The 14,279-nt window shown below is 49.4% G+C and overlaps 1 protein-coding gene across 1 annotated transcript; it reads left to right on the plus strand.

The window, feature by feature from the left end:
• Positions 1-4,175: 4,175 nt before the first annotated feature.
• LOC309452550 (olfactory receptor 14J1-like) lies at positions 4,176-5,090 on the plus strand (the record flags this gene model as incomplete). The annotated part of the gene is made up of 1 exon (XM_082077169.1): positions 4,176-5,090. The coding sequence occupies one exon, from the start codon at positions 4,176-4,178 to the stop codon at positions 5,088-5,090; it is 915 nt and encodes a 304-aa protein (XP_081933295.1).
• Between the last annotated feature and the right edge of the window lie 9,189 nt (positions 5,091-14,279).

Here is a 14,279-nt window from a genome sequence, read left to right on the forward strand (position 1 = left end):
ATGGTACCTCCTGCTGGGCTTTGTGCCACTGGTCACAACCCTCTGAGCCTGGATGTTCAGCCAGTTCTCAGTGGTGCTAAACAGGAACATGCCCATGAGCACATTGGGCTGCACTGGGAGGAGCGTGGCCACCCAGATAAGGGCAGTTATTGTCCATCGTGACTCAGCACTGGTGTGGTCACATCTGGAGCCGTGTGTCCCAGTGTGAGGTTCCCCATTCTGGAGGAATGGGAGGAGCTGCCATGTGGCCAGAGAAAGTCTGGGTCATGTGTGGAGATGTTGAGAGACCCAAACTTCTTTAGCCTGGTGAAGGGGAGGCTGAGGAAACGTGCTGGTTTTACTGAAATTGAGTTAATTTTCTTCATGCATTTTGAACCTCTCTCCTTCACAGACAGTACAGTCTTTTGTTCAGATTTACTATGAGAATAATGAGATAACGCTGTTTCTTCCCTGGGATAGAGTTAATTTTGTCTTTTAGCAGTTTTACAGTGTTTGCCAATTGCTATGAAAGGAATGTCAGAACTCACTGGTATCTTGGCTGTTGTCAGGGAAACCAAGGACTTCTTCGGCCATCCAGCTGTGGATGCAGATTGGCAGGAGGGGACACAGACATGACAGCACCTGGACTGACGTGCAGGCTGATCAATGAAATATTCCCTATGATTAGCGTCATGCTCAGTCTAAAGCTGGAGCCGGCTTTTAGGGCTTGTTACATCCGTTACTTTGGGTTTTCCAGCTGGTTCGGTCAGTTCCATTCACAAGTTTCATTCTGTCAGGAGTTCGATGTCAGTTCGGCCTTTTGCCGTTCTGCCATTTTGCCATTGGCCGTTGGGCCTTTCTGCCTGTTGCCCTTTTGCTCTCTCTTGCTGGGATGGGTTGTTCAGGACCAAGGTGCTCCCTTCTGCATGACTGGCTGCTCCGTGTGACTGGAGTTACATGGGGGATAGCACTGAGTATATTTTGTTAATTTAATTTATCTATTTCTATTTAACTTACCTTGACTATTGTCAGTGAAACCAAGGACTTCTCTGGAGTGCAGCTGCAGGTGCAAACTGGTAAGTGGAGGCATAGACAGGACAGCACCTTGATTGACATCCAGGTCAATCAACGAGCTATTCTCTGCCATTAGCGTCATGCTCAGTATAAAGCTGGAGGTGCCTTTTCCAGCCCATTTGTTTTGGTTTTCCGGCTAGTTTGCTTAGATCTGTTCGGAAGTTCCATTCTATTGGGAGTTTCGTGTTAGTTCAGTTTTATGATGTTTTGCTGTTTTTCAGTTGGCCCTTGGGCCTCTCTGCCTTTTGCACTTGTACTTTCTCTTGCCTGGATCAGCTGTTCAGGACCAGGGTGCTCTCTTCTTTTGGGCTGCCTGTTCACCACAACTGGAGTTATGTCGGGAATGGCACTGAGTGTCATATATTTTACTTTATGTGTATTTTAGTATAAGTTTATTAGTAGTAGTAGTGTGTTATTTTTATTGTCTCATTAATTTTTTGTCTAAACCCACAAGTTTCTTCCTTCCCATTCAATTCTCTCCCTTACCCCACCTGGAACTGGGAGCAGGATGTGAGCAGCTCTCTTGGTCTTGGTTGGTGGCTGTGGTAAAACCAGGACAAGAAAGGGCAGTAGTAGCTTCAGAAAACTTAAAAATCACTTTCCAAGATTACGCCTCTTGTTTTATTTTATTTTACTATTTTTGGTAGAGGGAACAGCAAGAGAAAGGAAAATCATCAGAAACTGCAGCTCTGGAGGTCCAGAGTGGAGCTCAGGATAGAGAAATGTCATTCTGAGCACAGTGCTGTGGTCATTCAGAGGGACTCTGGATCAGCCATGACTTTGTGTTTCAAGAAACAGCTGGTGAGGATGGAGAGACAGCAGCACAGGTGGGGACACACTGGGGTGAGAACAAGGTGGGGAAGCGCATGGGGTGTCTGCAGCCTGTGGGGAAACAGCCACAGTTCTGGGACAGTGCAGGATGGACTGTGGTGGAGATGGCCAAGGGTGCTGGCAAGGCTGGGTGTCCTTGCAAGAGCCAAGGTCTTTGTCCCCTTGGCTATGGCTGATGTCCCTGTCACCAAGGACTAAGAGGAGACACATGGTTGTCATGGCCATGGCGCCCCATTGCCTCCTTGCACCCCCAGGGAGTGTCACACAATTGTCCTGCACTGGGCATCGCACTCCCCACAGCCCCAGGAAGAACCTGAGCCACACGTGAGGGACAGGATCTCCCTTCCCAGGGGCAGGGGCTCAAGGCTTGGCCATTGTCCTTCTTCAGACAAACCAAGGGCTTTCTCAGCATCAGAGCTGCTGCACTTTGCCTTTGCCTGATGCAATCACTGCCTCCAATTATCTGGTCTAAGGAGATGTAACAATGATGTGCCTCTTCAGAGGAGAGATAATCAACATCACTGATTACTTCAGGTTGTTTAAAAGGATGTGCCCCTAGAGCCCCAGGGACACCTGGAGGAGCCCAGAGGGGACAGAGAAAGGGACATCATGGTCTGCTCCTGTGCTGTTGAGCTGGGCTGGGCTCCTGGGACACAGGGAGCTCATGGCAGCGGCAGCACTGCAGAGAGACAGCTCTGCCCAGGAGCAGCTCCTCTGCACACGCAGCAGGGCTGAGGGCTCTGCCTGCAGCACTGAGGGCACAGGAGCCAGGCACAGAGAGGGGAAAGGCAATGTAGGGGGTTGGTTGCTGAGGGCTCATTGAGAGACAAATCTTCACAGTTCTAACACGGTAAGTCTCTGGCTGTAGGACAATGCAGCTGCATTTCCAGGAGGGATCTCCTAAAGATGATACATCCCACAATTTACAGGAACTGTCAGGTCTCTCTGACAGTATTTCTCATGTAGAGGACAAGAACATGGTCCAGACCAGCGCTTCCCTGCTGCACTGTCAGAGGGACAGGGCATGATGGCAGCTTCTGCTGAGGGTGATTGCAGGGGGGGCACCGAGGGGTGCCCAGGGCTTTCCTGCAGAGCAGGGTCCCTGCACCCCAGGGCTGTGCCGGGCAGGGACTCTGCCGCCTGCCAGGGTCAGCGCTCAGCCTGCCCGGGGAGATCCCATGGCAGCAGCTGTGGGGGGAAGGAGTGACCCCCGGCAGGGCAGGCAGGGAGCTTGTGGGGTTGAAGGGGGCTGTGTGGGTCAGGGCTGCTCAGAGCTCCAGATCCCCCCACAGACATGGCAGAGGGTCCTTCTGAACAACAACATCAATACAGCAGCAGCTGCAAGGGAAGGAGTCTGTGCTTTCAGTTTTCCACTCTTGCTCGTCTGGGTGTGCAGTGGGAGACGGGGATTTATTTCTCTCTTTGGAGAAGACACTGAGACCCCAGTTCTCATTAGGACGTGTCTGAGCTGCCCCTGAGCCCCTGCACACACAGAGATGCCCCTGGGCAGTGCCAGGAGGTGTGAGCAGGACAGAGCTGAGCACACAACGGGTGGGACGGGGTCTGTGACACTGACCAGCAGACCAGGGACAGACACACAGCCGCAGGCAGCACAGACATGGGCAGGGAGAAGGAGCCCCTACCAGATATGCCAGGGACAGGATTTAGGAACCCCCCTGCAATCCCCTGCAGTGCAGACACATTTGCCAGTGCAACCCCTGATCTCCTCTCCTCCCCAGCAGACCCTCTGCCCCAAAGCCATGGGGTCCAGGTCACGAGTCTCCACCTCAGCAGCTGGACCTCCAGGTGAAGGGGTCCTAAAACGGGGTACCCAAAAAAGGTGCTAAAAGTACTTGCTCCAGAGTGTCACTATGTGAGTGGCAGCAGCACAGCCGGGTCAGGAGAAGGTTCCACAGCATGCCCGTCTGCCTTTCTGTCCTTGCTTTATTTTCTGATTGCACTGCAGTGTCCTTCCCTGTTTCTCCACCTGTCCCTGGTGCTCTTGCTCTCTGAGGTTGGGGTGGGAGTGTGGGTCACTTTTTGTTCTGACACCAATTCAGTGGATCTTGCCTCACAGGTGTGTTCATGGAAACCTGATGCCCAAGCTGCATTTTAAACTGTGATGAACTGTTTTTCTCAATTGGTAGAAAGAGAGATTGAGCGGATACATCCCATCATCAGGGAGGGTGTTTTCCATGAGAAACAGCCTGTTTATTTTCCTCAGAGAAGTCTCCCCTAACTCGTCACTGACTTTTCCTACTTGCACAGGTCCTCATGCCCACAGGCAGCCAATGTCCAACAGCAGCTCCATCACCCAGTTCCTCCTCCTGCCGTTCACAGACACACGGGAGCTGCAGCTCTTGCACTTCTGGCTCTTCCTGGGCATCTACCTGGCTGCCCTCCTGGGCAACAGCCTCATCATCACCACCATAGCCTGGGACCAGCACCTCCACACCCCCATGTACTTCTTCCTGCTCAACCTCGCCCTCCTTGACCTGGGCTGCATCTCCACCATTGTCCCCAAGTCCATGGCCAATTCCCTCTGGGACACCAGGGCCATCTCATACTCAGGATGTGTGACACAGCTCTTTTTGTTTCTCTTCTTGATCACAGCAGAGTATTGTCTCCTCACAGTCATGTCCTACGACCGCTATGTTGCCATCTGCAAACCCCTGCACTACGGGACCCTCCTGGGCAGCAGAGCTTGTGTCCACATGGCAGCAGCTGCCTGGGCCACCGGGTTTCTCTATTCTCTGCTGCACACGGCCAGTACATTTTCACTGCCCCTGTGCAAGGGCAATGCCCTGGGCCAGTTCTTCTGTGAAATCCCCCACATCCTCAAGCTCTCCTGCTCACAATTCTACCTCAGGGAACTTGGGCTTATTGTGGTTAGTGTCTGTTTAGTTTTCATGTGTTTTGTGTTCATTGTGGTGTCCTATGTGCAGATCTTCAGGGCCGTGCTGAGGATCCCCTCTGAGCAGGGACGGCACAAAGCCTTTTCCACCTGCCTCCCTCACCTGGCCGTGGTCTCCCTGTTTGTCAGCACTGCCATGTTTGCTTATTTGAAGCCCCCGTCCATCTCTTCCCCGTCCATGGACCTGGTGGTGTCTGTTCTGTACTCGGTGGTGCCTCCAGCAGTGAATCCCCTCATCTACAGCATGAGGAACCAGGAGCTGAAGGATTCCCTGTGGAAACTCATATCCTAGTGTTTTCTGAAGCAAGAAACTGCTCATCTGCTTCTACTTAGCAGTTTTGATGCAACTAGTTACAGGTCCAGCTTCTCATTTGTATTTTCTGTTGTTGGTGGTCTTCTTTTATTGTAGTAATTTTGTTATCCCCTTTCTAAATCACTGTCTGCTTTTTTTTTATAACCACTGGCTGTGTAAATGAGGAGCCATGACTTGTGTGTATTTTAACAAAGTAAAGGGTCCTGTAGTGACTTGTTTTGCACTACATCCTTCCTGTAAGGCCTTTTGGAGCTTCAGGGGCAGTTTCTGTGTATGTGGGTGGGGGGAAAAGTGTCCATCATAGCAGCCCTGCCAGGGAGCACTAGCGCTTGGTTTTCCAGAGCTGTTTTAGTTCCACTCCCACACTCTCCTTCTCATCCCTTGTGTTGGTGCAAGGCCTGAGTTCTCTGGCAGGTTTAAGTCTTCTTAAAAAGATTCTCTCAAGAACATGTCCAAGGAAGTGACCCACAGATAAAACATCAGTGTGCAGCTGAACAGTGTGTGTGTGCAGTGCTGGCACACAGCAGTGTCCTCTCACAGCCAGGCTCCTGACAGAGACCTGCAGGACCAGCAGAGCAGGGGCTGGGCTGTGCCCAGTTTCACTGGACACCCTGGGCAAACTGTAGCGAGGTCATCGTCATGGACTGGCCCATTAAAACCACCATTTCCAGCCCTGGCCTCAAACACCAGCTCAGAGTTCTTTGTCCCTCTACAGACAGACACTGAAAGAGTAGTTCAGCAGACCATGTTTGCACTGTAGTGGTGAGATATAAGCATGCACATTGTGTACGTGTTGGAGAATGGCCAAGAGAGAAAGGGCATGAGACCCTCTCTACGGAGAGGATCTCTTCTAGTTAACATGAGTAGGCCTCAGTTAGCATGAGCTGAGCAAGGGTGGGTGAGAAGGTATTGCCTGGGAAAGGCCTGCATAAACAAGTCTCACAGTCTCAGGAGGCAGCTCCTGAGAAAGGCCTGGACAAACAAGTACCAGGAGGCAGCTCCGAGATAACGAGGGAACTCACATACCAGGGGGGGCCACAGAAGGGGATGGACTCATTATGTATGTTGGGATGGGCTCATTATGTATGCTATCAAATCGGTATCTGACAAGTAGGCATAGTTAATAGAACTGTTATAAAAGCTTGCGCTTGTGTCAATAAAGATGAAGCATGTTTATCATCTGCATCAGATGGCTGCATTTCTTCCTCCGTCGCCGTAGGCCCGAATCCATGCCGGGGTCTTGACCCCCGACATGTACGTGAGATGACATGAACCTGAGTGAGCACAAGTGCCATCAGCTATTCCTTGGGGCTTGTGGGACAGACAGTTTATTAAGGTCACACCATTTTGGGACTAATATCCCATAGTAAACTACCAGAATGCAGCACTGGGATGTGCTTCCTTGAACCAATGTCCATTGCTAATGATGAGGGACTTCAAAGATGAGTGCAGAACATGACAACACGCCACGGGGCTGAGGTGCCTCCCATCCTTTGGGAAGAGGAAGAGAAGACCAGAGAGACACTGTGATTCCTGCCTCTATGTGTAAAAGGGAAACTGTCTGTCCCTGAATATCTCAATGTGTTCTAAGAGTCCACGAGGCCAGCTCAGATGTGGACACCTGACAGAACCCTGATATTTCTATGTGTGACTCCAAAGACAAATCCCAGTGGCACAGTGAGATTCATCTCAGCTCCCTTGGACAGGCGCATTGCAAATGTCGCTATTTGCTACCTCTCCTTTGCCATCCCCATCACATGCTGTTCTACACAGTCCTACACCTGCCCCTCTTTCCCTGTGGGAAATTCTGGATTGTGGTCTCAGAAGTGCCAGAGTGATCAGAGAGGTTCAGAGGTCACTCAGAAAGGCAGACGTCAAACCCATTTTCAGGAATGGCAGGAAGGAGAACTGGGAGAATGACAGGATGCTCAGCCTATGTCTGTTCGTGGGGGAGTGATGTGCCACATTCTCCTGCAGGCATCTCCAGGCAGTTGAAGGACAAGGAAGGGATTGTTGAACCCAAATGGGCAAGGGAAAGAAAGGCATCTTGAGTACATGGAGTTTTGCAAAGGCCCCAGACATGGTCTCCTGTGGTGCCTTAGAGCAGACTGGTGAGATCTGGGATGCAGATGTGGATGTTGTGATGGGTGGGGAGTTGGCAGCATGACCAAACCCAAATATCATCAGTGGTACAAAGTCCTGTGTTCAGCCAGTTTCTAGTGGCATCCCTCAGTGATGAGTACTTGGGCCAACACTGTTGAACAGCTTTATTCTGCCTCTTCATTATGTCATGGAGCACATTTTCAGCTCCTTTGTGGAGGATGTAAAGCTGGTCAGAGGCCTAGAACAACCTCACCTGGTGCACCCTGCCTTGAGCAGGAGAGGGAGACAAGATGATGTTCAGGGCTCTCTTCACACCTGAGTTATTCTATGGTTCAATGAGTCTTTACATTGGAGAGGTGTTTGAAAACAAAAGATGTAGTCCTTCCCAGTTAAAAGAATGAATCCTGCCTGCAATTGCTAACCTAAAACATGTAAATCCACTCAATTTTCGTCAGTCTGCTCTGCTAACAAAGATAAAAGTGACATTTAAAACACCTAATCAGAACCTGCAAAGAATACTGTCCTTGCAGCGCAGACACTCTGGAGCCTGCACAATTAGCTGAGTCTTGTTTTAACATCTGTCTCAAGACTGTTACATAAAGTGACCTTTAGCTGAGCTTTGCTCCTTTTACGCTCATTATAATACTAAAACACACATCCCCAGGATGGGAGCCCCAGGCTCAGCCCGGGACCCTCTCTCAACAAGCATGTGTAGTGGTAAAATGATTATGTAACCAATATGCCAATGTGTGAACACTTGGCTCTTTAGGACTGCCGGGAGGGTCTGAATGTAGGGATAAGATTTGTATATAAGAGATGTTCCTTCTCTATCTGTTGTGCTGGTTTCATTCCAGCATCCAGACTTGCACTACTCTGGAATAAACAAGTTTTCATCTCTGGGTGTGGGATTGGCTTTGCACTTCAGGTAGCGAATTCACCATGAGCAACCAGGAAGAAGGAAAACAATAAAAAATAAAAGAGATAGGAGAGGACATAGAAAAGGTTTCAACATTTCACATTCCTGTGAAGAATGCTTCTCCTCTCAGATCTTTAGCAGGAAATAGATTTGATCAGTTTGATAAAACAAGCATAGTTTTATCTAGTCAGGTCACAGCCCATAAGGAGGGGGATGGATGGGTGTGGGATTGTGATGTCAGTTGAGTCTCCGAAACTCATAATTGAGTGGAAAGACTTTGGCTGTGAAGGGGACAGTGGGGTCAGTTCTGTGTCTGGAGGTGACAGCTCAGCAGCAGGGACATGGCTGGGAAAGAACCTCTGCCTAAGTGCCCACAGGTCTTACCCAGGAAGAGAGAGGGGTTGTCATGTCCATCCCAGCTGAGAACATGATGGGACATCAGCAGGGACACGGTTGTGTCTGTCAGAGAAGCTGAAAGGCCAGCAGCACTCATGGGATTTAGAAGATCATGGCGAGGTGACTTCTCTCTGGTCACGTAAAAGACCACAAGAAGCCTAACGGTTTGGGTTCCCTGCATGAAGGGCAGTTTATGAGATGGTCGAGCTTTTCTTGATAGTGGGAAGAAGCAGGAAAGAGAAAAAATAAGTCTACTTGGATGGTGAGGAATGGATATGAGGAGGAAGAAATGTCACTGGATGGGCAGTGCTGTGGTGCAAGAGGTGACCCAGAGGGAGCTGGATCAGCCCATGGTTTGTGTTCCAAAGAGCAGCCAGTGAGGGTGCAGACACAACAGTGAAGGTGCAGAAATGCTGGGGTGAGAGCAGATGGGGAAGCGAGATGGGTGTCTGCAGCCTGCAGGGAAAGAGGGGCAGGGGTAGCACCGTGTAGAACAGCCTGTGGTGGAGATGGCAAAGGGCGCTGTAAGGCTGGAAGGGACCCACAGAACCCAGGTCTCTGTCCCCTTGGCCAGGGCAGTTATCTCTGCCACTGAGGCCCAGGAGAAGACATGTTGTCCTCATGGCACTGGGGCCTCGGTGCCTCCTTGCAGCCCCATGGGGAAGCTGGAAGTTGTTGTCCCAGTGTTGTCCTTCCCTGGGCCTTGCACACCCACATCCCACGGTCCCAGGAAGAGCCCTGAGCCGTGTGTGAGGGACAGGATCCCCCTTCCCATTGCCTGGAGGTCATGGCTTCTCCTTTCTGCTTCAGAAAGCAAACCAAGGGGTTTCTGAGTGTCAGAGCTGAAGAAAAGACTAAAAGGAGACCTCATGGTGGCTACAGCTTCCTCACAAGCGGGAGAAGGAGGGGAAGGTACTGATCTCTTCTCTCTGGTGACCAATGGCAGTCCCCAAGGGAACGGAAGAAGGTTGTGTCAGGAGAGGGTCAGTGGGACATGAGGAAAAGGTTCTTCACCCAGAGGTGCTGGACACTGAACAGGCTCCACAGGGAGGTGTCACGGCCCCAACCTGAACCTGTTCAAGAAGAGACTGGACAACGCCCTCAGACACACGGGGTGTCCTGTGCAGGGACAGGAGTTGGACTCCATGATCCTTGTGGGTCCTTCCAACTCAGGACATTCTACCATTCTATTAAATACTAGTTCAAAAGTCCATATTTTCATTGTGCAGATGAGTCGTAAACACACACATCATGTGCATGTCCGCTGTGTGCATTTGGTGAGATGAACCCAAGTGAGCACAAATCCATCAGCTCTTCCTTGGGGTGCCATAAAGGTCAGTGGGACAGAGATGGTGTTCAGGGGTCTCTTCCAACCTGCATTATTGTAAGATTCCATGAATCTTTTCCTTGGAGATATAAAATGCCCCAGAGTAAATACAGCAGCTCCTCTGAGGAACGTTTCTCCACTCAAACCCTTGATAGGAAATCTATTGGATAAATTTGATGAAAGCAGCTTAGTTTGATCTGCTCACACACTGGACCACAAGGAGGGTGATGGTGGGTACAATGCCATGTGGTCACTTTGTCTCAGGAACTCTTAGTCCAGTAGGGAGGCAATGGCTGTGGAGGGCACTGTGAGGTCACTTCTGCCTCTGCAGGGGATTGGCCACGAGCAGGAACACATCTGGGAAAGGACTGTGAGGTCACACACACGAGACGAGCAATCGGGCCCAATCAGCATGGCTTGATGAAAGGCAGGTCCTGCTTGACCAGCCTGATCTCCTTCTGTGACAAGGTGACCAGCTGAGCAGATGAGGGAAAGTCTATCGTGGGGAGCGAATCCACCACACAGGCTGTGGGTGTTGTGTCCTTAGACCCATAACCCAAATCTGGCACTAAACCATGTCCCTAAGAGCCCCATCTATCTGTGTTTTAAACACCTTCAGTGATGGGGACTCCACAACCTCACTGGGCACTCTGCTCCATTGCTTCAAAACCCTTTCCCTGAAGAATTTATTCCTCATATCCAATCTAAACCTCCCCGTGTGCAACTTGAGGCCATTTCCTCTTGTCCTATCACTTGCTACTTGGGAGAAGAGACCAACACCCTCCATGATAAAACCTCCTTTCAGGCAGCTGTAGAGAGTAATAAGGTCTCTCCTCAGCCTCCTGTTCTCAGGGCTGAACAGCCCCAGGTCCCTCAACCGCTCCTCGTAAGACTGGTGCTCCAGAGCCTTCACCAGCCTTGTCACCCTCCTCTGAACTCTCTCCAGCACCTTAATGTCTTCCTTGCCATGAGGGGCCTAAAACTGACCCCGGGATTCAAGGTGCAGCCTCACCAGTGCCCAGTACAAAGGGATGATCACTTCTGTAGTCCTGCTGAAGCTCTGATTGAATCAAGGCTTGAACACCTTGGTGTGACCCAGTTGGTGACAGGTTGGACTGCAGACTCCTGAGGTCCATTCAACCTCAGTTCTCTCATGATCCCATTGTGATGTTGGGCTCTGTTTCTAACTGGAGCAGAGCAGGCGATGATGGGGCAGGATCCACCTGTGCTGTAGGTGACCATCTAAACCAACATCTCAGCCAGTGAACCAGCCAACACCTCAGTGTGACTTGCTCTGGGCATCGTGTGAGGAGTCCTGGGCAGGGAAGGTTCAGAGGGCATGGGGCGCTGTGCAAGACACAACATGATCTTGGCTTCATGCCTGCAGGCCCTTCAGATATTAGTTGAATATTAAAATGTCAATGAATATTAAAATAAGAAGAACTGAAGACAAAGATCCAAAGCAAAGGAAGGCGTCAACTTTCTCTTTCTTTCTTTCTTTCTTTCTTTCTTTCTTTCTTTCTTTCTTTCTTTCTTTCTTTCTTTCTTTCTTTCTTTCTTTCTTTCTTTCTCTCTTTCTTTCTCTCTTTCTTTCTCTCTTTCTTTCTCTCTTTCTTTCTCTCTTTCTTTCTCTCTTTCTTTCTCTCTTTCTCTCTTTCTCTCTTTCTCTCTTTCTCTCTTTCTCTCTTTCTCTCTTTCTCTCTTTCTCTCTCTTCTCTCTTTCTCTCTTCTCTCTCTCTCTCTCTCTTTCTCTCTTTCTCTCTTTCTCTCTTCTCTCTCTCTTTCTCTCTTTCTCTCTCTCTCTCTTTCTCTCTTTCTCTCTTTCTCTCTCTCTCTCTCTCTCTTTTCTCTCTTTCTCTCTTTCTTTCTCTCTTTCTCTCTTTCTCTCTTTCTTTCTCTCTCTTTCTCTCTTTCTCTCTCTTTCTCTCTTTCTCTCTTTCTTTCTCTCTTTCTTTCTCTCTTTCTTTCTCTCTTTCTCTCTTTCTCTCTTCTCTCTTTCTCTTTCTTTCTTTCTTCTTTCTCTCTCTTTCTCTCTTTCTCTCTCTTCTCTTTCTCTCTTTCTCTCTCTCTTTCTCTCTTTCTCTCTTTCTCTCTCTCTCTCTCTCTTTCTCTCTCTCTTTCTCTCTCTTTCTCTCTCTTTCTTTCTTTCTCTCTCTCTTTCTTTCTTCTCTCTCTCTTTCTCTCTTTCTTTCTTTTCTCTCTTTCTCTCTTTCTCTTCTCTTTCCTCTCTTTCTCTCTTTCTCTCTTTCTCTCTTTCTCTCTTCTCTCTCTCTTTCTCTCTCTCTCTTCTCTCTTTCTCTCTTTCTTTCTCTCTTCTCTCTTTCCTTTTCTCTCTTTCTCTCTTTCTTTCTCTCTCTTTCTCTCTTTCTCTCTTTCCTTCTTTCTCTCTTTCTCTCTTTCTTTCTCTCTTTCTCTCTCTCTTTCTCTCTTTCTCTCTTTCTCTCTCTCTTTCTCTCTTTCTCTCTTTCTCTCTCTCTCTCTCTCTTTCTCTCTTTCTCTCTTTCTTTCTCTCTTTCTCTCTTTCTTTCTTTCTCTCTCTTTCTCTCTTTCTCTTCTTTCTCTCTTTCTCTCTTTCTTTCTCTTTATTCATGTATGTATGTATGTATTTATTTATTTACTTACTTATTTACTTGTTTATTTACCTATTTACTTATTTACCTATTTACTTACCAGGGACACAAACACCTGGTGCCAGTGTAGATGCCCCGGGAACCCCTGCCCAGGCTCCACCTGCACTGCAAGGTGTTCTGGTCTCCCCAGGTCCTGTGTGACAGATGCCAAGCCCAGGCCAGCACCTCAGGTACATTGGGGATCCTAAAATGGCCCTGGCTGTTTATGGTGAGACAGCTGATGACTGATGTACTAACGGTGGGAGAAGAAATATTGGTCTTCCCCTGTACTTCTATTACCAACACTCTATTATTTCATCTCCCTCGTCATTCAGGATTTCCCACCTCTCCTGATTAAATGTCCCTGTCAAAGGACAACTTTCCAGCACTGTCTGGATGTTTGCCCTTCCCAGTGCTCTCAGGCTTCTCCTCCACTTGCTCTTTGGTCATTCAGTGGCCTCTCAACTGTCTGGTTTCTGCTTTGAGCTTCAGGGAGGTACAAACTTGCCCCATTCTTCAGAGCTCTAATTAACATGGCAGTCAACACGTTCATTGTGTTTATTTCTATCCTCTCCTGTCTCTCTGCCTAAAGCAGTTCTTGTGTGGGTGTCCCTTGTGGATGCTGGACCTCATCAGATCCAGCTTACACACACAGCTGAGGAAAGTGTTTCACTGTTTATTAAACTGTGCAGTGTTTGCACAGGAGAGCAGGTGGAGCTGGTGCACAGGAGCTGCAGCATCTCCTGCAGAGCTCAGTGGAGAAGTCTGATGTAGGAAAAGTGATGCAATCTCTGGTGGCCAATGAGGGAACTGGCAGACTGGGGGTGGGGGTGAGGAGCCAGGTTGTCCATACAGTGTCCAGCCTCAAGGGACTGTTCTCCTGCCTGTCCAGATGTCTTCAGGAGACCCTCTGGATCAATGTCCAGTGTCGAATGCTGCTGTCACTGGAAAATGATACAAAATGCCCTTGAAAGAAAAAACCCTCCTTTATGAAATCTTCTTTGAAATCTTAATCAGCAAGTGTCCCATTGAAACCTCTCCAGTTAGTTCTACAAGTCTTGAAGATTTGAAGAAAATTAGGGAAAGAAACATCGCTCCTTAGGGCTTTCTGTGTTTTAATGAGCCCCATGGTGTATTTGGTGCTGAGTCCATGAACCTCAGATACCAAGGACAGACTGAAGAATCTGCTCAAGAAGTCCAAGTCAGAAGCAAACTCCAAAGTACCTTGAAGCATTAATGGGCCCCACTGAGGGCTGTTACTGAAAGGCCTCCCCAGGGACTCGTTAGAGAAGATAATTGGAGGCTGTGATTGCATCAGGCAAAGGCAAAGTGCAGCAGCTCTGATGCTGAGAAAACCCTTGGTTTGTCTGATGAAGGACAATGGCCAAGCCTTGAGCCCCTGCCCCTAGGAAGGGAGATCCTGTCCCTCACGTGTGGCTCAGGTTCTTCCTGGGGCTGTGGGGAGTGCGATGCCCAGTGCAGGGCAATGGTGTGACACTCCCTGGGGGTGCAAGGAGGCAATGGGGTGCCATGGCCATGGTAATGATGTGTCTCCTCTTAGTCCTTGGTGACAGGGACATCAGCCATAGCCAAGGGGACAAAGACCTTGGCTCTTTCAGGGACATCCAGCATCATTCTTGGCCACTTCCACCACAGTCCATCCTACACTGTCCCAGGCCTGTGGCTGTTTCCCCACAGGCTGCAGACACCCCATGCGCTTCCCCACCTTGTTCTCACCCCAGTGTGTCCCCACCTGTGCTGCTGTCTCTCCATCCTCACCAGCTGTTCCTTGAAACACAGAGTCATGACTGATCCAG

This window comes from Streptopelia decaocto (assembly GCF_964273445.1).
Source record: "Streptopelia decaocto genome assembly, contig: HAP1_SCAFFOLD_150, whole genome shotgun sequence".
NCBI classification, from domain to species: Eukaryota; Metazoa; Chordata; class Aves; order Columbiformes; family Columbidae; genus Streptopelia; species Streptopelia decaocto.